At 44.3% G+C, this 22,130-nt stretch overlaps 3 protein-coding genes across 8 annotated transcripts; all 3 read right to left on the bottom strand.

Annotated features, from left to right (window-relative positions):
- Window positions 1–1,676: 1,676 nt before the first annotated feature.
- On the bottom strand, window positions 1,677–8,137 carry fam20cl (family with sequence similarity 20 member C, like). The gene is made up of 11 exons (XM_053616608.1): window positions 7,613–8,137; window positions 6,930–7,325; window positions 5,814–5,989; window positions 5,500–5,578; window positions 4,665–4,757; window positions 4,435–4,550; window positions 4,157–4,337; window positions 3,907–4,016; window positions 3,696–3,777; window positions 3,511–3,570; window positions 1,677–2,356 (listed from the first exon to the last, which is right to left on the bottom strand). The coding sequence occupies exons 2-11, from the start codon at window positions 7,283–7,285 to the stop codon at window positions 2,110–2,112; spliced, it is 1,500 nt and encodes a 499-aa protein (XP_053472583.1). The 5' UTR covers window positions 7,286–7,325; window positions 7,613–8,137; the 3' UTR covers window positions 1,677–2,109.
- A 484-nt stretch (window positions 8,138–8,621) lies between these two features.
- dnal4b (dynein, axonemal, light chain 4b) lies at window positions 8,622–11,836 on the bottom strand. Of its 6 annotated transcripts, none has more exons than XM_053616609.1 (6): window positions 11,753–11,836; window positions 11,332–11,407; window positions 11,014–11,249; window positions 9,820–9,901; window positions 9,391–9,474; window positions 8,622–9,262 (listed from the first exon to the last, which is right to left on the bottom strand). In XM_053616609.1, exons 4-6 carry the CDS (start codon window positions 9,889–9,891, stop codon window positions 9,098–9,100), a joined length of 321 nt encoding a protein of 106 aa, XP_053472584.1. In that variant the 5' UTR covers window positions 9,892–9,901; window positions 11,014–11,249; window positions 11,332–11,407; window positions 11,753–11,836; the 3' UTR covers window positions 8,622–9,097. The 6 variants fall into 6 exon arrangements, with proteins under 6 accessions (XP_053472584.1, XP_053472588.1, XP_053472585.1 ...); XM_053616613.1 differs by having other exon boundaries at window positions 11,343–11,407; window positions 11,660–11,833; XM_053616610.1 differs by having other exon boundaries at window positions 11,660–11,833.
- A 4,146-nt stretch (window positions 11,837–15,982) lies between these two features.
- Window positions 15,983–21,961, bottom strand: nptxrb (neuronal pentraxin receptor b). Its single transcript, XM_053616624.1, has 5 exons — window positions 20,907–21,961; window positions 19,549–19,786; window positions 18,275–18,516; window positions 17,969–18,148; window positions 15,983–16,815 (listed from the first exon to the last, which is right to left on the bottom strand). The coding sequence occupies exons 1-5, from the start codon at window positions 21,585–21,587 to the stop codon at window positions 16,582–16,584; spliced, it is 1,575 nt and encodes a 524-aa protein (XP_053472599.1). The 5' UTR covers window positions 21,588–21,961; the 3' UTR covers window positions 15,983–16,581.
- Window positions 21,962–22,130: the final 169 nt, after the last annotated feature.

Here is a 22,130-nt window from a genome sequence, read left to right on the forward strand (position 1 = left end):
CCTTTGACACGTACCATTGTAAAGAGATAATTAATGTAATTCACTTCACATGTCAGTAGTTTTAATGTTATATCTGATCGATGTAAAATGCAAATGAGCTTAATAAACACACACACACACACACACACACACACACACACACACACACACACACACACACACACACACACACAAGCACGCGCGCACACTCCGCTCACACTGAGTGACACAGCATTGCTGAAATTAGCACAGACAATTTCACAATTTTAAGGCCTACATTTCCAGTAAACATTACAAAAACAGGCTTGGGGGGGGGGGGGTGTGGAGGCGATCAGAGTTAGTGGGATACATAAATAGAAAGAAAATAGACCGCTTGCTCACAACACTACAAATGGATGGAAGCAGTTCCTGCTAGCAACAGCGTCTTTCAAAATATATATCTTTTGAGGATTCTTTATTCAGTAAAGACAGCTTTTATGCCAACAGGTATGACTGTAAACGTTGACTCTGACTCTAAGTGTCATCATAACCCTACCTCGATTATATCAACCATCAATACCGACTAAATTCAAGCCTTCCTGTCTAGAAGGAAGCAAAATGATCTTCCAACAGATAAACAGATAAGATCTGAAATGAATCAAACAGAAATAGGCTGCGTTTCTACAGTGTATTCATAAATATTAACTATTTCTATGACTTTCTTTTTTTTTTTCATTATTTTTTTAAACCTCAAAAAATTCTAAAGGATTGTAATGGATTAAGAAAAACGGACACTGAGATCAGATTACTGAATGAATCGGATGTTTCTGATTGCTCGGCCATATCAATATTTATATGTGGTTTTTAAAATCCATTTATGTGAAGGTCCTTGTGAATGAGCCGTCGCTATAGAAACGCTATTGTCAGAGCTTATGTTTACAATGTAATTCATTTGATTAGAAATAGAGATTATTTATTTTATAATGAGTTTTAAAGGTGGGCGCACGGTGGCTTAGTGGTTAGCACGTTCGCCTCACACCTCCAGGGTCGGGGGTCCGATTCCCACTGTGGTCCTGTGTCTGCGGAGTTTGCATGTCCTCCCCGTGCTGCGGGGGTTTCCTCCGGGTACTCTGGCTTCCTCCCCCAGTCCAAAGAAATGTGTGGTAGGCTGATTGGCGTGTCCAAAGTGTCCGTAGTGTATGAATGAGTGTGTATGTGATTGTACCCTGCCCTGTCCAGGGTGTACCCCACCTTGTGCCCGATGCTCCCTGGGATAGACTCCAGGTTCCCCTGAAAAAGATAAAGCGGTATATCCTTTATAAGATATAAGGATCCTTTATAAGTATAGAAGATGGATGGAGTTTTAAAGGTACAAAAAAAAAAGTTGACAAGTGTTTAGTGCTTTTATTTCCAAAACTGTTTATACTGTGTCTGTGGCCTTTTTCATGAAGTGGAAATCATGGGTGTCGTAATCGCCTTTAGAACCACAGCGCATGAGTGTGGTAGAAATTACGCAACAGGATTATTTCACAACAAGAAGGTGGCAAACTTTTGTAGTACGTTTCTTGCAACACTACAGCAAGATATTTACTTCTCCAAATTCCTAAGCAAACCCTTGAATGGAAAACTGCAAAACCTACACATAAAAAAAGCATAATCTACAGTATATATGTACGCTGAATACACTGAATGACGAATGAAGAAATCAAATATAGAAATTCAACTGAAATGAACCATTTATTATACAGAGTAAACAGATACGAGACACAAACGTCTGAAAAGTTTCGTTTCTGCACCCCTTCTTATAACTGGCTAAAATGAAAATAAAATAGGATGAAAGAGAATAAAATAAATATGTCTTTATAGTCATTTAAATATTTTTTGGTATTTCCTGTCTCACCACAACCCTGAGCAGTACGAGCATATCAAAAAGAAAAGTTGTAAAAACATCTAACACATTTTATTATATAAATTTATATATAATACAAATCAAGATCAAGTGCTCTTATGCAATGATGCAGTGCTTTTATATATATATATTGTCACCCAGGCTGTAATTTGTAATATCATACTGGCACCCAGTACATTTTTGCTGAGGAAGTACAAAAGATGAGCATTCAGTGAGCACGGATTAGTCATTACAGCACTTTCCTAGCCTGAGTAGTCAGTGATATCATCGTAGATGACATCATGGAGGTGTTGGTGCTGAAGGAGGCAGCGCTGGACGGTCTGGAGCACTGCTGCTAGACGGCGGTCTAAAGCGGAAAGGTGAGGCTCGGTGAGGAGGGGGGCCACGGCTGCCAGTGGATCCTGAGAGAGAGACGCCCGCATGACATCGCTCAAACGGTACTGATGGGAGGAGAGCAGACGCAGGCGAAGCAGCGTGGAACGGCGGATTCTGGGACAGAAACAGGGAATTAATAATAACAACACGTTTCCGCTGGTCAGCGAAGTATACGAGTTATTCATCTGTAACCAGAACGGTTTGCATTACTCAAAATATGGAAAGAATACAGCAACACCGCGATTCCGCCTAGCGAAGACCAAGGACCACCAAGAGGCTCAATCAATATGATGCTACCACCACCAGGCTTCACTCTGAGGATGGTGTTCTCAGGGTGTTGGGTTTCAGGCACAACCTAGTTTTTTGGGCTTGGGCTGAAAAGTCTGATTTTTGTCATCGTGTGAGTCCGTGGAGGCAGATGCAAATGCAGAACTTCATTTATTACACAGACACAGGGAACAGACTCAGAGAAACAGACCCGGGAAACAACCACGAGGAAAACGCACTAGGAACCGTCATTATCAGCAGCTAAAAAAAATGAACCCTAAGAAAAATTGCTAAATAATCAAAACGCAGTGCATAAAAACAGTATCAAATATGAAAGGACCAAACACAAACATGACCTGACTAGAGTTAATGCTCCAGCCACTCATGGATGCTCTGTCACGGCCCCCAGGGACAATTCCATCTTTGGCCACTAGAGGGCACCCTGACTACCTTTGCAGATTTTTTTTTTCTGTTGTCTCCTTCCATTTCGTGTCTTAATCATTCTCATGTGCTTTCATGGTGTTGTCTGGTGCTTTCATGGTGGTTATTGTTTTCATGCACTCTATTTTGATTATTTAGCACTTTTTCTTAGGGTTTATTTAATTTTTTTTAGTTCCTATGTTTCTGATAATGCCGGTTCCAAGTGCATCTTCCTCGTGGTTGTTTCCTGAGCCTGTTCCTTGTGTTTATGAAATAATGGAAGTTCTGCATTTGCATCCGCCTCCATGGACTCGCATCATGACAAATTTTGGTTTCATCAGAGCAAAGAACCTTTTCCCACATGCTTGCTGAGTCTTCTAGCAAGCCTGGATTTGTTGAGTGACCAGTTTCTCCCATCTCAGCTGTAGATCTCTCCAGCTCCTTCAGAGTTACTCTAGGCCTCTTGGTGGCTTCTCTATTGAATGACTATTGAATATTGGATTTAACACATGTGCTAGAGACAATGTTATCTAATAACCAATTATCAGCTCATCCTCCCTCCTGAGTGATCATGATTTTACCTGCAGCACTGCACGAGAGGAGTGAGTATCGATGGTTCATCCTTAGAGTGACGACCAAACCTTTTGGCATATAAACATACACACACGTACAGAGAATACCACGTAAGCCAACATAAAAGTATATACGATATGCCGTATAACCCAATATGTGTTTAAGATGCTGTTGTGAGCATCTAAATACTCACGCTCTTCCATTATCTAAATGTAGAAGGAACGTGTTGTTGCCAAAAATTTCAAATGTTTCATAGTGGTGTCTGTCCATATTACCTACAATTCCATAACATAGAAGAGAATTAGGAAACTGGATTAATCATAATAATCAACTACGATTAATGGAAACCTCGTCGGGAAGTAATAATTCTCTAGTGTAATTTGATCCAACGAGCAGGCCCTTACTTTGCAGAAAGTCCAAAATGGTCATATCGATGAGATCCACCAATCGGGTGCCTCGGTCATAGGGCGGAGTCTTTTTCACGGCGTCGCAGTATCCTGGGGTTTTCTCCCACCTGCAACACATTTCAGGCCGCGTCATTATTATTTAATCTCTCGAGAATATACGTTAATCACTTTGGTGTGTTGTACCGTGCTTGTTCTAATACGTTATTGTTTCTATAGTAACAGCAAACGCAGGGACTTGTGTACCCACAGAGCGAGCTTGCTGCGGCTGTATGAGCGCCTCCACGGGTTTCTCCAGGAGCGGCGAGGTGCGAGGGCAAGGTCAGGCAACATGGCTGCTACGGAGCCCTCGAGAGCACGGGGCCGGCCGCACACCGCATGCTCCGTGGAACAATAGTACGAGCACTGGCCGTAAAAGCACACATTTCCCACTGACACACACACACACACAGATGCAAGGCATAAGGACCACAGAAGACCTGACACAACAGTCATTAAACACACACATGTTCTGCGTGTAGACCAAACCTGGAGAACTGAAGAAGGTCTTGGCCAGTTTGTGGTCAGTGGTGATGTCTTTAATTTCCTTAATTACATCAACCAGTCTTCCGACAACCGGAGGTACATGCCGGAAACCCAGAATCCTTAAGGAGAGAGAAGGCAGCGGGAGCAAGAGACAGGAAGAGGAAGCGATGGAGTGAATATGTTTTGATCTGATAATGTTCACACCGTGAAAACAGCAGCGTCTATGCACGTACCTGTCTAGGTGAAAGGCTGCGATTTCGGCATTGTGCCTCTCAAAGTCCGAGAAATAGTACAGGTTCACGTTAGTCTCGTCGTACCTCTCCTGCCTGTAACAAACATAGAATGGTTCGATAACACGCGGATGTTTAACGTAGGATGATCTCGGTTTCCGTTAGTATTTTCAAAAATAGTTTTGAGTATAATATAATAGGGTTTGAAAAGGGTGCCGCTATAGCTACCTTCAGTGACACCAAAGCGAGCTCTAATCATAAAGTCGTGAGTTGAACTTTTAAGTGTTTTGTTGTAAATCTATATGAATTCCTGCTCTAAAAAAATGTTAATAGGACTAAAAGGCTCTGCATATTCATAACTATGAAGCTATTTAGACTTGTAATGGTGTTCGAGGGATTACATCAGGCTGAGGAAATGCTACAGAAATGGACACTGATAGCAGATCAAAATTATTTTTTAAAAAGAAGGGGGCAGTCGTGGCTTGGTGGTTAAGGCTTTGGGTTACTGATCGGAAGGTTGGAGCTTCAAGCCCCAGCACTGCCAAGCTGCCACTCTTGGGCCCTTGAGCAAGGCCCTTAACCCTCTTTGCTCCAGGGGGCACTGTATCATGGCTGACCCTGCTCTTACCCCAACTTCCTGACATGCTGGGGTATAGAAAAGAAAAGGATTTCACCGTGCTTTAATGTATATGTGATAAATAAAGACATTATCATTATCCAAAATGGGTAGAGAGAGAGAGCACAAGGTGAATTAGAACGTACATACTGAAGATACTGTACATGACAATAGGTGAGTGTGACTGTGTATGTGTAAACTGTAATCACCAGCTTGACTCACTTCATGGGCTTGAAGAGCGCCTCTCCGTAGTTAGAAAACGTCATCACCAACTTCAGCTGTGTTCCTCCGGTTTTCTGAACTGCAACGTGGCAAAACGTACGGGCTGTTACAAAGATTACACGTTTTTATTTTAATCATTAGAATTTGAATTTCAGCGAAACAGAAAGGTGGATGTGTAGAGACCAATCTTCCACACTAGAGGGCGCCCCGATCTCACTCTGTGTGTGGGTGACTTGTCTTGACTGTAAATGCAACAGTACGTTCCTGATTAAAGATTAGGTTTCGGATCGGAAGTTGGGATTGGAATCGGTTACCTGCGCTGACGATGCGGTGCGTTGAGAGCTGTTCCACAAGAGCAGGCAGGTTGGTGTCTCGGTGTGGATACAGCTGCCACCGGGAGATGCCGAGGTGGAACCGAAGCCAGGGAGGGTGGGTATCTGTACTGCTGTTCCACTTGACAGGTTCATAGCCGTCCTTGCTGTTACTTAACCTGAATGGGAGGGTCAGAAGTATAAAGAAAACTGGACTGAGCAAGGCGACATATTTCCGTCCATTCTCTGTACCGCTTATTCTACACGGGGTCACAGGGAACCTGGAGCATATCCAAGGGAACATGATGCATGAGGTGGGGGACACCCTGGACAGGGTGTGGCCAATCACACACACAAAGACACACTATGGACAATTTGGAAATGCCAATCAGCCTGCAACACATGTCCTTGGACTGGCGGAGGAAACCGGAGTACCCGGAGGAAACCCCTGAAGCAAAGGAGAACGTACAAATTCCGTGCACACGCAAGGGCGGATGCAGGAATCGAACTGCCAACCCCGTAGGTGCGAGGCAAACGTACTAATCCACCGTACCCCCAATATATTTCCAAATGCCTGATAATCAATTAACCGACCCCAGCGGTGCGAACATTGCTGCGAAAATTTTACCACAAAATCCCTAGCGTATGTGAACGAACGTTTTTCAGATGTCCCCAAGCAACAGTGAGACGAAAGTCTGGTGAAATTAATACTTAATAATAAGCAGCTCCTTTTGTTTGCTTTTTTTAACCAACCAAAGACTTATTTCTATAGGCTCACAAGACCAAGGCCCACGAACTCACAGGACAAAGTCAACTAGATAAAGTCAGCACAATGAGAAAGTCAAGGCCTCAGCATAAATACTTTTTGAGAGTGAAGCCTCCACAGAAAGCATCCGTTCGCGTCAAATCGTTCACGGACGCCAGGCAAACGTTGACTCTGCATGAAGTATTCTAAGACCTTAACCTCTATCAGAAGTAAATGCAAACTATACACATGGTGTCAGCTTATTACAGCTTTGGGAAAAGACATTAAAGAGTCATTTCACAGCTCTGCCTGACTAACACTGACATCTTTATCGGTTTTATTTACATGGCCTTGTATGAGTGAGTGTTCCTCACCACTGCTGTGCGCTGTGCTCCTCGCTGTGCTCTTCCTGGGTTCGGATTCGCAGCAGAGTGTCGTCATCGGGACTGGACGGAGCATGCAGGCTATACAGCACGTGGGAGAACAAAGCCTCCAGCTTGGCAAGATCAGCTGCTCCTACACGCATTTGCCTGGCCGTACTGGTAGAGCCAGAGCGTGTGAGGTTGGCTGAGGTGAAGTTGCGAGGTTCAGTTTGAGGCCGCTGAATGGGTTCACAGGTTGAAGGGAACGTCGACAGAGTCACTAGAATGACCAGCACGTGCAGAGCCAGCGTCACACACACCAGCATGACGCAAACACCCTTCAAGCTGCGGCACTGACGCACTCTCATACTGGTAGAGAATCCTGTTACTACTGAACTCCGCTATCAGCTCCTCACGAACAAGAGAGCAAATTTTGGTATGTCACACTGTTTTATTCCTCTGTTTGCTATCCCTCTTTCCCCCTGCTCCTCCTGTCTCTATCAGGGAACAGGAGCACTGCCAGGTCGGGATGATCTGAACTGATCCGAGTGTGTTTACTTGCCCCTTTCGTCACACGAGTGTGCATTAGAGACCGCAAAACTTGTATCTAGCTACAAGTGGTAATATGTACAGTATAATATCTACTAATACGGGCCGCACGGTGGCTTAGTGGTTAGCAACAAGTGGCCTTGTACCTCCGGGGTTGGGGGTTCGATTCCCTTTGCCCTGTGTGCACGGGGGTTTCCTCCGGGTACTCCAGCTTCCTCCACCAGTCCAAGGACATGCATTGTAGGCTGTTTGGCATTTCTAAATTGTCCGTAGTGTGTGCATGATTGTGCCCACCCCATCCAGGGTGTCCCCCGCCTCGTGCCCCGAGTCCCCTGGGATTGGCTCCCGGCTCCCCATGGTTCAGAAAATGGATAGATCTCCTAATGCTTAATAACAGTTTTTTTTTTTGATTGATTAAAGGATGGTTGATACCATGCTTTAGGTTTTCACAGCAGGGCCCCCTGTTGGTCTGGAAGTTGAAAGGTATGATTGATTGCAGGTCACAAGTAGGATGTTTTAAGGTATATCGCCCAGGCCCAGGACAAACCATGTTAAAATGGCCCAAGGAAATACACACACACACACACACACATACATACACAAAACCTGAGAAATGTAAACAGCTGTAATGTCAATATATTACATTTATTTGAAGCATGTGTGTAGAGACTGGGTGATTAGCATGAACAAAAAAATTGTTGTATGTGGTATTGGCTCATATACACCAGATAAAGTGGACAAACAACATGAGCATTTTATCTCTCTCTCACACACACACACATTATTCTCTCTCTGGCACTGGGCTCTTCTTCGTGACTACCCCCTGTGTATGTGTTCTGAATTTGGAGAGCAATTTTATTGACATCATTGTGCAAGGGAACGTGGCAAACTGTTTATCAGGAGAAGTGCACACGGTCAGGTCACAGCACCCTGGCTTACCTGTACACACTCGTTTCAAAAGCGCGCGCACACACACACCGATATATGAACAAGAACACGTTTTCAAGATTGTTTTGCTGATTCGGGCTGTTTGTTGACACGCACTCGGCCGCACTAGGCATGAAGCCAGCTCTGTGTGAGCTACGCTGGGACCACTGGGATCCTAAAACACACACACACACACACACACACACACACACACACGCTGTCCGCAAATGCATCGAGAAGGTTTTTATTCCACAGTAACAGTCCAAAAACAAATTCACAAATTGTGCAAAAGGTGACATTTTATAAACTATATACATGAAATATTCACAGCTAAGACTAGGAAAATAGAATTCTTTTTCTTCTTATTATTATTATTATAAAAATACATTTCCTGAACATCAGGTATCAAAGAAAGACAGGCTGAGAGGGACAGTTGGAGAGGAGGTGTAGAATGAGAGCGACAGACAGAGAGAGAGAGAGAGAGAGAGAGAGAGAGAGAGAGAGAGAGAGAGAGAGAGAAGCAGAAACAGCACCAAACACACAGATGGTCTGGCAGTACACAGAGAGAGAGAGAGTCGTCAAACAAAGAGAAAAACGTGAAATGTCACACGTTTTTCTCTCTAAACGTCCTCGCTCAGGGATCAGGGATATCGTGAGTTCTCTCCAGCGGTCGGTTTGTGCTTCGGGAAGGGTACGAGCGAGTGTTAGGAGCACCTCCACACGCACACGGCCAGACTTCCCCCGAAGAACATGTACAGAAGGTTCTTCACCTCGTGCGTGATCTCGAAGCCGAAGCCCTCGCCGATCACCACGTGCCACGAGCTGCCGAACTTCTTGTCCATCGACTCCTTTATCATCCTGGCTGCGCTCTTGACGTGTGCACGCAAACACAAAAAGGGGTTACACAAATGCCGTGAACGGGCCGGCGAGTGTGTCGTCATTAGGTACTGCATTCGACTGTGTGTGTCAAGTCGCACAAACACACGCACACACACACCTCGTTATTGGTGGCAAACTTCTCACACGCTGTAACACACAGCTCCATCGTCTCTGTCCTCATTTCCTCCGGCATGTCTGTGTGCTGCGAGAACAAACACAGAGAGAGAGAGAGAGAGAGAGAGAGAGAGAGACAGAGAGAGTGAGACACCTGAAAGACGGAGAACTGAGACCTGCCAAGAGAACTAAAAAAAGGAGGCGAGAGTGTCGTCTTCACACCATGTCCCGTACACGAATCACGCTTGGCTATGGAGCACTCGGACACGTTACTCCTACGTTTGTCGGGATTTGTCCTAACCAGCTGTACGTGATAACCGTGCCAACATAGTTGTGGATGCAAACGACTAATAATAAAATAACCAACAAGATAAAAAAGAAAGAAAGAACTACAGAGGACGTGTCTCGGGTGTAAAGCTCCGGAGATTCTTACCCTAATCAGAGGGAAACTGTGCAGCCGCTTGTAGTCCGCCTCCTCCTTCTTGCTCTCGGCCGTTTCTGCCATGGCGTCAGTTCTGCACGAACGCATAGAAAGTGCAATGAAACGTCCATCCTGTCAAACAGACCTAGTCGATCTGGTCATCCGATATCGATATCACGATGTACGCATGTCACGAGAGTTCCCTTATCGACTTATCTCACAGTGTTTACATGCGCGTTTGTTCACATAAGACCGAACGTCGCCAACGTTTCAGCCATCCTGTCCTCTCGTCTACTCCGGGGCTGTCCGATCAGAGTCCGATTAGAATCCTAACTCTGATTCTTCGTCGAATTTAAGATGTGAAAACGCACATTCAAACGCAAACGAATTTAAGACGTGTAGCAAACATTCGCGGCGATTTTAATTAAAACACACATGGGGGGGGGGGGGGTATTAACCATGCGCTAACAATGGTTATTAATGTCGGGGATTGAGCCGCTCGAGCTCACCCAAACACGTCCACTGAAATTTACACTAAAGCATAAAGATTTCACCATTTTGTATTACAGTAGTGTCATACAGTAATGTTGTTGTTTTCAGGACGTCAGGTTTTCACGTGGTTAAGTTCGTATACAAAAACGTAGGAAGGTCCGGGTTCATTCTTGCACCGTCTCGCCTACGAAAACGCCGTCGACTAACATGCGATGCCATTTTAATCCGAGTAAACGTCGACTGAAACGAATAACATGACGCGAAATATCGACGACATGAACGGTAAGGATAGTTTCATCAGAAGACCAAAAAAAGTCTGGATAATCGTAAGAATGAAAAGTCCGTCGCTCTTTGAACGGGTGTACTTGCACCGTTTGCTGTCGTATTATCATTTATCGTTGTCGTAGAATAGTCTTAAAATGACAATAATATCGTTTATCGCGGTCATTTCTGCGACGTCCGACAAACGTCGTTATCGTAACAGGCCTATTGTGATGTAATAACGTCGGTACGTTCAGACAAGTTCGCCGCTCGCCCGTACTGTGAACTCACCACTACTGCACGGTCGTCATAGTAACATTTATCAGTAGGCGGAGCAACGAGTATTCCACGTTCAGACAACACTACTATTCTCTTGCTGCTTAAATGAAAGATTCTGGAGGGAGACGGAGGTGCGTTAGTTTGTTCGTATGGAAAATAAATCAATAAAATCACCAGTGTGTATATGCAAAAGGTGTATTAGGAATCTCTCAGGTTAGTGTCTGTGTTCTCGACGCGGGTTTCCTCTGGGTTCTCCGGTTTCCTCCAAGCTCCCAGAAACATGCCAGCGGGTGGATCGGCGAACACTACGTCTCCTCGGTACGTGTGGTGCTCCGCGATGGACCGGCGTCCCCGTCCAGGGCGTATTTCCTGAGACAGGCTCCGGTTCCACCACCGCGATGAAGCAGTTACTGATTTCAAAAAATATATTAGGAATCAATAACGGAAATGAAGAGCGACTCGGAACAAAGTCACAGCCCGTGCTTTACTTACAAATTACTGACCAGTCCAAAAAAGGGGTTTCTAAATCTCAGTAAATATCTGGGGACTTCACTTCCGGTCTCACTTCCTGTTTGGGTTGGAAAGAGGTTCTGAAATCTGAGGTTAGATTTCTATCGTAATGGCACTGTGAATTTATTCCCCTCATATCTTTGACCGGTCATTTTAGTCAAATATAATAAAGATAACCCACCAGCTTTAAACTAACACCGCTATCCAAAACATTAAACATTAAACATGGAGCTTTGGTTAGCTATCCTGATGATTTATTGCTCATTTCAGCTCCGGGTCTCACAGAAATAAAAAATATAAAGGTGTATACCTATGTTTATATGTATTTCTGTATTTATATAACGCTGCTGTACTATAAAGGGAGATATAATTAGCTACAGGAGGAACCAAACTTATTCCTTACATGTTTAACGGAGAGAAACGATGCGTAAAGCTAGATCCAGTTAGGTTGTTGTGGAGACATCGTGATCCTAGCAACCGGAAGTCTCGCGAGAACTGGAAACGCTTCCGCCCACCGTGAACTCTCACACGTGGTTCGGTTATCGGTTTGGAAATCTGAAGGCAATGTGCAGTTTTGAGAGAGAGAGAGTGAGAGAGAGAGAGATGACAATAATAATACAGTTTGGCATTTCAGAAAGAAGATGGAGAGATAGAGTGAAAGAGATAGATAGATAGATAGATAGAGTGAGTGAGTGTTACTGGTAGACGGATGAAGTGAGAAAGTATTTCTCATAGAAATATAGATGGAGAGATCAGGTGATACAGGTAGATAAACAGAAGGAGTGAGAGGGTGAAGCAAGTAGATTGAGAGAAGTGAATATGGAGAAAGAAAGAACATGACGATAGAGACAAAGATCAATAAAAGGAAGAGTGTTAACGGTAGAAAGATAGATGGCGTGAAAGAGCGTTAATTGTGAAATGACATGAGAGTGATTCAGATAGAAAGATAGATGGAGCGAGAGATAGATTGATAATACAGTTTGAAATGTGGAGACAGTTAGAAAGATAGAGGGAAAGAAGTAGATGGATAGAGTGAGTGTTACTGGTGGACGGATGAAGTGAGAGTATTTCTCACAGAAATATAGATGGAGAGATCAGGTGATACAGGTAGATAAACAGAAGGAGTGCGAGGGTGAAGCAAGTAGATTGAGAGAAGTGAATATGGAGAGAGCGAGATATGGAAAGAAAGAACAGATGAAGATAGGGACAAATAAAAGGAAGAGTGTTAACGGGAGAAAGATAGATGGAGTGAAAGAGCGTTAATTGTGAAATGACAGATGAAGAGAGTGATTCAGATAGATGGAGTGAGAGACGGATAGATAAATAGATCGATCGATCGAGTGCGAGAGATCCAGAATCTAATGGAAAGCCTTCCCAGAAGAGTGGAGCTTATTATAACAGGACTAAATCTGAAATGGGGTGTTGGGATGTTCAGCAAGCACAGTATGGGTGTGATAGTCAGGTGTCCAGATATTTTTGGCCGTATGTGACTTACAGAACACATGAGCACATTTCAGCAACATCAACAACAGGTGCCCCGGTCCTCCCTTCTTTCTCTCTGCTTTGTCTGCCCTAAATTCTATCCGCTTAAACATCTGGCTGCTGCAGAAGATTCCACTGCTGCCCCAAATACATACCTGACCTGAGAGCACTCACAGATGTGTGTGTGTGTGTGTGTGTGTGTGTGTGAGAGAGAGAGAGAGAGAGAGAGAGAGGGAGGAAGAGACGGAGAGAGAGAGGTCAACAAAAGGACTCAATCAGACAGACAAATACAATCTTAATGCCCTTTTTTTTTTTTTTTTTAAATAATGCTACCATACAGGAATTTTCAGTATGAATTTATACAAGAGCGATTGTTTGAATAGACTGATATTGTTAAACGAAAGGATGACTTTGTTAATTCACAAGTAGACATACAGAGAATAGGTAGCATTTAGTTAAATAACGGATATAGGAGGCTTTCATGTAATAATACACTTGCGCTCTCTCTCTCTCTCTCTCTCTCTCTCTCTCATTCTCTGAGACAGTGGTTTGATTTCAGTTTTTAAGGATTATTGTGGATTTTCCGTATTTGGATAAATAACACAGACTAGAACAAAAAAGAAAAGTGGATTGTTGTTGTACATGTACGTGTGTGTGGGTGTGTGTGGGTGGGTGGGTGGGTGTAGTATATGTGTGTTGACCAGCGTTAGTGCCAGGACTGCCTACTTATACAACTATTATGACTTGCTTTGTGCTATAAATCATACTGGTATCCCGATAACTAAAGATATCACGTATATTGTTTAAAAAAAAAATATTACAGGGAACTATAGGATTAGAAAAGCATGGATAAGGATGCTAACAATATATCATTTTGTCACCTGGGAGAAATCGAGAGACAGGCAGAAAGACAGATGTGACTGCAGAGAGCTTGATCAGGGGTCCAAAACCGAGGTGATTAATACACATCTATAATTCGGCAGCGCCAGAAGGGAGAATAGAAATGAAGAGGAAGACAACAAGAAGCAATGTGAAACTGTTCCTGCATGCGATTCTTATTATTAGTAGTAGTAGTATGCGCTGATATTAGATTAGATTAGATTAAGGATAACTATAAACTACCGTTATGCATCTCACTATTAATATTAATAGCATCTGCTCTTGGTTTGGATTGCAGTGGCCGTGATAGCACTACTACGAATGCTGAATGTTGAATATTGAGATATAGAAATTATAATATTTGCTTTTGTGTTCCAACAAGCATACGCCTTTATTCATATAGTGCAACAAGTAAGTCATGGTGTTTTTCCCCCACACATCATAATTATTTGCTATTGTGTGAAAAGGCATGTCTGTGGCTCTTGGATTTGGATTGTGGATAGCTGGAGTTAAATGCCCAGCTCTTATATCCGAACACGTAGTGATGAGGCTTCTTCTTGGTGTGTCGAGTTTTCAACAGCTCTGCAATCCGTCATGATATTCCAGACGTGTAAAAACCTTCGGTCGTCCATCACCAACACCAGAAAGCTTTCAAGAAACAGACAGACGGTTGTTGATCTCCGGGAATGAATATAAAGTGAGGAGGATGGTGAAGAAGGCAAAAGATAATGGTATTCGAAATTCCACGAGTTTTCAAGATTCTGCTAAAAATGATTTACTATTCGATGCCAAAACCATAAGAGTAAACTGTCTGAATGGATTGCACGGTTGAAATTCTTCCCAGTGCCTGAATTTCCAAGCATCGTCGAATGATTGGGCCGTGGAGGTGGAGCGTTTATGATTCGGGGCTACTTTACTTCGAGTGGTCTAGGGGCTCTTATCAAGATTGATGGCATCAGGATAAGTGCTGGGAAATTTTAATCCCAAACTGCATTGCCTCTGCCAAGAGGTTAAGACTTGTCTGTAAATGGATTTTTCCACAAAATATAATAATAATAATAATAATAATTAACCAGTGAAATTTATCGGCGCTATTTTTCACGCCGATTTGGCCCAAGACGCGTCATGTGACGTCATCGCAGCACACGTTCAACCAAAGCTACGTGCAGCCAAAAATGTCTCATTCACCAACAAACATCACATTGCGATTTCGTCAGTTCAAGTAATTTTTCTAAAAAAAAAAAACAACACAAAAAAACTCCGCAAGTCGTATCACAAATTTTTGAAAATAAGCCGCGGCAAAATCAAGCATTTTTGGCCGCAACAATCATAATTTTTTTGCGAAATCCTGTATGGTCTGATAAATACCGTGTATATAGTCTACACACGGAGTATAAAGAATATGTTTTGAATCAGTATAACTTTTACATCAATGTTGAAGTCAAATCCACATAGAAAGGAAATATTCCTGCTGCCGTACTACATGCACACTTAATACCGTCTTCCAGTTGTTCATTCGTACATGAAGTGTGAAGCTTTAGATTTGATAACGCAGACTGTATCCGTTTGATGAGTTAGGCTACCGTTCGAAATACTTCTTTTTAATCTGTATAATCCCGTCGTTTAAGCGCAAAGCCCGTCGAATATCAGATTATCCGCCTCACGCACACAAACACACTCAGACAACATCACGAACCAATAAATTCACAACAATGCAGAAGGTTTCCCCATCACTGTTTTTTTTTTTTCTTTTGTTGTTGTCGTTGTTTTTTTTTTTTTATGTCATCATCCACATAGTTCACAAGAGAATTGAAAATCCATTGCGGTGCAAACAGTGTACGGAAAAGCGCTACATTGACATCACAGCAAATCGCCATTGACTAACAGCCAAAGAGGCAAAAGTAAAGTGGGCGTGTCAACCCAAGCAAGGACTTCCTCCTGCTCTTCCTCCACCCCACGTAATAAATAAATAAATAAATATCGGTTTATGAAATATGACGCTCCATATATTAAATATGCAGACATAATATTCTTACATCAACGCAATCTTTGTAAACTGGACAATGCTTAACAAAAAAAAAAAATTAAAAAAGGGAGATGATTCTAGCACTAATAATAATCAATATTTATCTATACATATATATATATATACAGACATGTATAGAACTTCTACTATAATTAAGAATTTAAAGTGATATGAATTATTCATATAAACATTTGTGTCAATTATACAGGCAGATAAAGTATTTATTATTAAATAAGCAACAGAAAGTCAAAGTCAACCGATTTATTTATTAAAGAAACAACAATAAAAAACAACATGAATACTCTGGTGTAAAAATTATTATTATTATTATTATTAGAAGAAGAAAAGACGCAACGTGATAAAAAAAAAAAAAAGTTTGACAGACGTGAAACAACAGAAGAAAATGACGCAAGGTCTGAGAGCGATAACGTCAACATCAGACGTTTGCTTTAGTAAGAGTGCAGTGAATGTTAAGTAAAGGCCACTACAATCACAGTTACGCTGTCAAAGAACACAGTAGGCATAGACAGGAAGGAAGGAAAATATCGATCTTAGAGAGAAATGCGTGAAAATGGATGAGTGCGGAAACGACACGAGGGTCACACACCCGCTAGAAGAAGATTACACGCACGAGACACAGGAAGATACACAGTGGCTTTTAAGCACTTAGCAGTTCCAGTCATTGGCTCTGCAGATCCACACACACACACACACACACACACACACACACACAGAGAAGAGAGAATACTAATGCGATCATGAATGTACTACCACAGTGACCATTCCCACTAAACACACTCCGACATTTCAGCTTCCCTCTCCGACTTCTCAAAAAGCGACATCCATCATTTCTGGGGTCCAGCGTCACTGGAGCAGGGGTCTACAGGCTCCTTGGTGGCTCCTCCGAAAACATCCACCTCTCGATCCGTCCATGACGCCACGTTCCCCAGCAGCACAGGTTCTCCACAGGCTGCCACGGTGCCGATCTCAGCCGGCGAGAGCACGCGGTCCCACAGGTTAAACAGAGACAGCTCACCCACCAGAGCCTGGGAGGCATCGAACTGTCCGCCCGGCGTGTCCTGAAGCACAGGAGAAGAGGAGTCGCACAGGTTTACTGAAATATCGCAGACGACTAATTGAATCTTTTAACCTGGATTGAATTTCTCCAGTTCCAAGAAAAGCTTTCATTTCATCAGTGACGAAAACGGAAAACTGTCATCGACGTGTTAGCGGAGGTGTGTACGAACAGACTGTGAAACAAGAGAAGGTCGCTTTTCAATGTTTGGTTCCCACTCCCACGGAAAAATGACCCTCTACGTTTTATAGCCTAATCTACTTGAAGAGTTCATCACGGAAAATCCGATCTCACTTTGATTACCAGCATCATCCACATCCCTGAGGCTCTCATCACCTGAGGTAAAAGTCACTCACCAGCCTTTTCGTCTTCTCTTCACGCCACGTGTCAGCGAGGAAGTAATCGCGAATTCGTTCACTTCTGTTTACCACATTTACTGCTATTCCATCCATCCATTTTCTGTACTACTTATCCTACACAGAGGGTCGCGGGGAGCCTGGAGCCTCGACGGGAACTCGGGGCACGAGGCAGGGGACACCCTAGACGTGGTGCCAACCGATCGGATACACGTTTACACACTACGGACAATTTGGAAATGTCAATCAGCCCTGCAGGTCTTTGGACTCGGGGAGGAAACCCCTGAGGCACTGGGAGAACATGCAAGCTCTGTACACACAGGGCGGAGGCGGGATTCGAACTCCCAACCCAGGAAGTGCGAGGCATACATTCTAACCACCTTACTGCTATTCGTGTCTTTTTAAAACTTGTCGTCCATACAGAGCGCGTAAGCGCTCTTCTCCGTTTGGATGATGATGTACGGATGCAGGACCGTCACAGGAATTTCGCACAGCAGGTATCTGATTGCGAACCGCATTGATTAGGCTTATATCTGTTTCACTTTGACACACAGCTACATAAAATGATCACAGCTTGATATTCACTGTGATACTGTAAATATCAGTTAGCTGTTTTGACTGCTCTTAGTCACAGTCAAAGTGAGATGTTGTTTTGGTAAATTATATTTGGCCAAATATAGTAGAAGTAACAGAAAAACTAAAATATTTTTCAGCCACAGCCAATGGGCTTTCCCAGACCACCACATATATTTATAGTATAATTAAACTCCAGGACCCCTCTTACCCCCCAGTCCAACTCACCTGTTCTTGTCCCAGAACCAGCACACCGCCTGCCATGATTGGATGCCATGCTGACAGCCCTTCACCCCGCCCCTTTAGCTTGCCGCCCTGATAGGCCTTCCAGACGCCATCACGTAGAGTCCAGGTCACACACACGTGCTGCCAAGTGCCAGGAGGGAACGACAGGGGCAGCTGTGCCACCTACAGTCGAGGGGGGATATCATGTTATGACATTATTCAAAGGTTCAAGCAATAAACTTTAGGACACTTATTCTTTACCACTCATTTTAACTAAAAGCAAAGCCATGTCTTGTTCACGTGTCCCACCTTAGCGTTAATAAGCAGCTCGGCTGGATTATGGACGCCTTGCAGAAGGACGAGCTCGTTGGGCTGCTTGTCCACGGCGTATGAGAACGGTGTCCCGATCCCGCTTTCGGTCGCCTTCAACCACACGCAAGCCGTGAAGGCGTACATCTCCGGAATGTTCCGTCTCACCAAGCCGTACATGTAGTTGGTCCGCATGGGGAAGGAGAGCTTGTAGCCCTGTGGGTAACTCCGACCTATAAAACCTGTGAGGGGGAAAAATATGAGCGAGTCAGCAGTGCCGAAGGAGTTCCAAACGATGTACCTCAGCAAGTATAATGTACTGCTGTTTGATTTAAGTACTCGCTGAAGAGTTCTCTGCTGTATATTCTGCTCCTTGCTGCATTAGAGTATCGCAATGTAGCACGCAGACACAGGGAACAAAATTGACGCGTTTAGGACTTAGGTTTTTGCTCATCATCGGGCATAAACGAGTCACATTTTGTCGCGAGAACATATCAAGAAATACATAGATCTCGCATCATCACCAAATGGCATTATGGATCTGGGTCATTATGCCAGAGCATTACTGAATTCTCAAACCTGATCGGTCAGAAGGGGTTGATTAGTTTTCCGCAGCTCTGACAGTAGATCTGGCTACCAGGCAAACCACAGGTTTCTACAGTGCCTGAAGTTCACCAAACACAACGTGGCAGACTCCCCAAACACACGCAAGAAGGTTCTTTGGTCAGATGAGACTAAATTAGCCATCATGTGTGGCGCAAAACACAACACGTCCCATCACCCCAAGAACACCATACCCGCAGTGAAGCATGGTGGCGGCAGCATGACGCTGTGGGGCTGCTTTTCATCAGCAGGGACTGGAAAACTGGTCAGGATTGAAGGAAAGATGGATGGCATTAAATACAAGGCAATTCTTGAGGGAAAAACCTGTTTCAGTCTGCCAGAGATTTGAGACTGGGATGGAGGTTCACATTCCAGCAGGACAATGATCCTAAACATACTTCTAAAGCTACACCGGAGTGGTTTAAAGGGAAACGTTTAAATGTCGTGGAATGGCCAAGTCTTCAGGATAGAGAAGTGTACACTTTCTGGTTTCTCAGTAATATGAGAGGTGCTGGTGAGGGAACGAGGGGATGTCTGTTTCTAGCTGCTATAACCTAAGTGATAAAAGGAACTCATTTGAATCGTGGACAGTCCACAACGTTAAACATCAAAGGGAGAATGACCGACCAGAACAGCCCCTCTAAATGTAAAACCCCAGCTCAAATCCTCACTTTGCTCCAGATCTGAGACGCGCTCCTGCAGAGTGTTGATGCCCTTGTCGATGTGCTGGTGGTGATTCTGTGTCTCCTTGCGTAGGTTCTTCCTCTCCTCCTCCAGCTGCTTTACCTTCTGCACCAGCTCTCCGCCAACATCCTCCACCCGCCCACCAGGCTGGCCCAACGCCGGCCACATGCCTGTGGAGCCTGCTGCCACCTCCGAGTGGTTCAGCAGAGCAGGCACCATCTCCAGCTGAATGGCAAACACACACAGAGAGAAAGAGAGAGAGAGAGAGATGATCTGCTGAGCAGAGGAGATAGCATTCTAATCATTATATAGTGTTATTTAATGATTATATGGTCTGTTAGTCATGGAACAGGATTTCTGCATTTCAGCTGGACTGATGGGGGAGATAAGTGCAATTCATCTGAATTGAAAATTGGATCAAATCCACTGTAATAACTGGAACTTAATCCTGTCCAGGACTAATGGATCATACAGTAAGTGAAAGCCAGGAAATGAATCAATATCAGTTTGGCTTGGCTGATGAATATAACCGTGTAGACAAGGTGATAGCTCACACACACACACACACACTTATAATTTATGCATGTGTTTTTCCCCCACCAAGGCCTTTTATAGTGCAGAGGGAGAGAGCGAGAGAGCGAGAGAGAGAGAATGCACTAATTTTATATCATGTTGAAGTTTTGGAGACTTGTTTAGTTCTAAACTAAACTTTATGTCCCATATCCTAGTTACTCCAAGAAATCGAAGAATCTTTGGGCTTTCTTATTAACACTACTGTTCCTCTGAGATCCAAATATTGCCATTTGATTTATAAAGCCCTTTTAACACCGGACCTTGTCACACAGGAATCCGGATCTGGGTTTAGATCTCGATCCGGAGGAAAAACTCCCTGAGACGTCATGAGGAAGAAACCTGGTCCTCTTCAGGGTGACACCCAGACAATAATAGTGTGATTGTGCATCATTACTCTTTCACACTACAGGATGAAGGAGTGTGAAGTGTGTTTGGAAGGATCTTAGGCGTTTCTAAAAATTTCCCAAAGTCGGTTTTAATGGTTCTGTTGGAGAGACGAACTCAATCATCCCTAAAATGTTTATCAAATATTTTTTGTGACTTAATATCTAGGGTGTTTTTTTTTTTTTCATCTTGTACATGGCTACATGTATACATAATATAGAATAGTACAGCAATGTGGTAAGATACTAATGTAGGCTTGTATAGGCCCAGTAGAGCATTAAAATCATTTAGAAATGTGTGGAAATAGTTTGAGATATGTAAGAGTATTATGATTATACTAATATAGAATTTTAAGCTATAGAATTATAGTTATATAGAAATCTCTGACCTCGAGCTTCTCGATGCGGTCTTTGAGCTGGAGGATGGCTCTCTCGAGCTCCTCGACAGCCCGGGCGGTGTACAGTTGTGCCGCGGTGGATTCCCGCACGCCATCCCCGGCCATGAGGCGGCGTCGTGCGGGCCATGATGCCGCGGCTCCGCGCTCCGCCACGCTGCGCTCATCCAGCAGCGCGCTCTCGCACTCGGCGAGTTTGCCGGTAAGCTCGTCGATGGTCTTGCGGTCGGCGGCGATCTGTTCGCTCTGTAGCGCCACGGTGCGCCGGAGCTCCTCGGCGGTCGCGCTCAGGGCGTTCCAGTCTTCATCCTCGTATTCAGCCTGCTGTTCCTCCTCTTTGTCGCGTCTCCGGCGCTTCATCGTGCATTCCCCGGGCGGTACGGGCGAACACAGGAGGCGGCTGAAGGTGAAGCGCTGCGGGCTGGCTCCGGCGCTCAGCTCGCCCAGGAGCGGCGTTTCGCGGCCCGCCCCATCCAAAGATTGCCGTTCGCTCGCGTCGGCGCCGTACAGAGCTCCCAGCGAGCCCGACGGGACCGGGGACGCGGTCCCGTTGGCGGCCGCGAGAGTCTGCAGGGCGGCGGCCGGGGAGCGCGAGTACACGCTCGCCACGATGCACACCAGCGCGCCGAGAAAAGCGATCGCTCCGGCCCCCGCCACAATCGCCACGAATTTCATCTCAGCAATTCAGCCTTACTGACTTATTTTTTTTCTCCTCGTGACGCAGGCTTCTGCAATGTCGGGAAAAACCTCAGCAAACCGCGTTTATATTTTATCCGCTTCGAGTTGCTTTTTAATCGCTGGTATGACCTTCCGTCGATCGTGGATAGATAGCCTATATTTTTAACGATTCCGTGATGAAGCGATCCTCTCCTGTCCTGGCCTGCGCGCCTCGTCACTCATCTATTCTCCTCCTCCCCCTCTTCCCCTACACGTTGCTAAGCACCCGTGCACTGGTTTCCATGGTCACGCAGAGGGTGATGCTGGAAGGCGGGAAATGACACCTACAAGTAAACACGAGCATCTTTTATTGGCATGACCAGAAATAACGTGACTGGGTGACACTATAAGCACATTAGTGTCTGTTCTGGTGTCATCCTTAAATATATACCTTCTGTACCTTAGAAATGTGCCTGTAGTGCACGATCAAAACAAATCCTGATCCATTTATGTACGTTAAACGATACACTATATCTACGTCCACGGCTCTAGGTGAAGGGC

This window comes from Ictalurus furcatus, chromosome 27, assembly GCF_023375685.1.
Source record: "Ictalurus furcatus strain D&B chromosome 27, Billie_1.0, whole genome shotgun sequence".
NCBI classification, from domain to species: domain Eukaryota; kingdom Metazoa; phylum Chordata; class Actinopteri; order Siluriformes; family Ictaluridae; genus Ictalurus; species Ictalurus furcatus.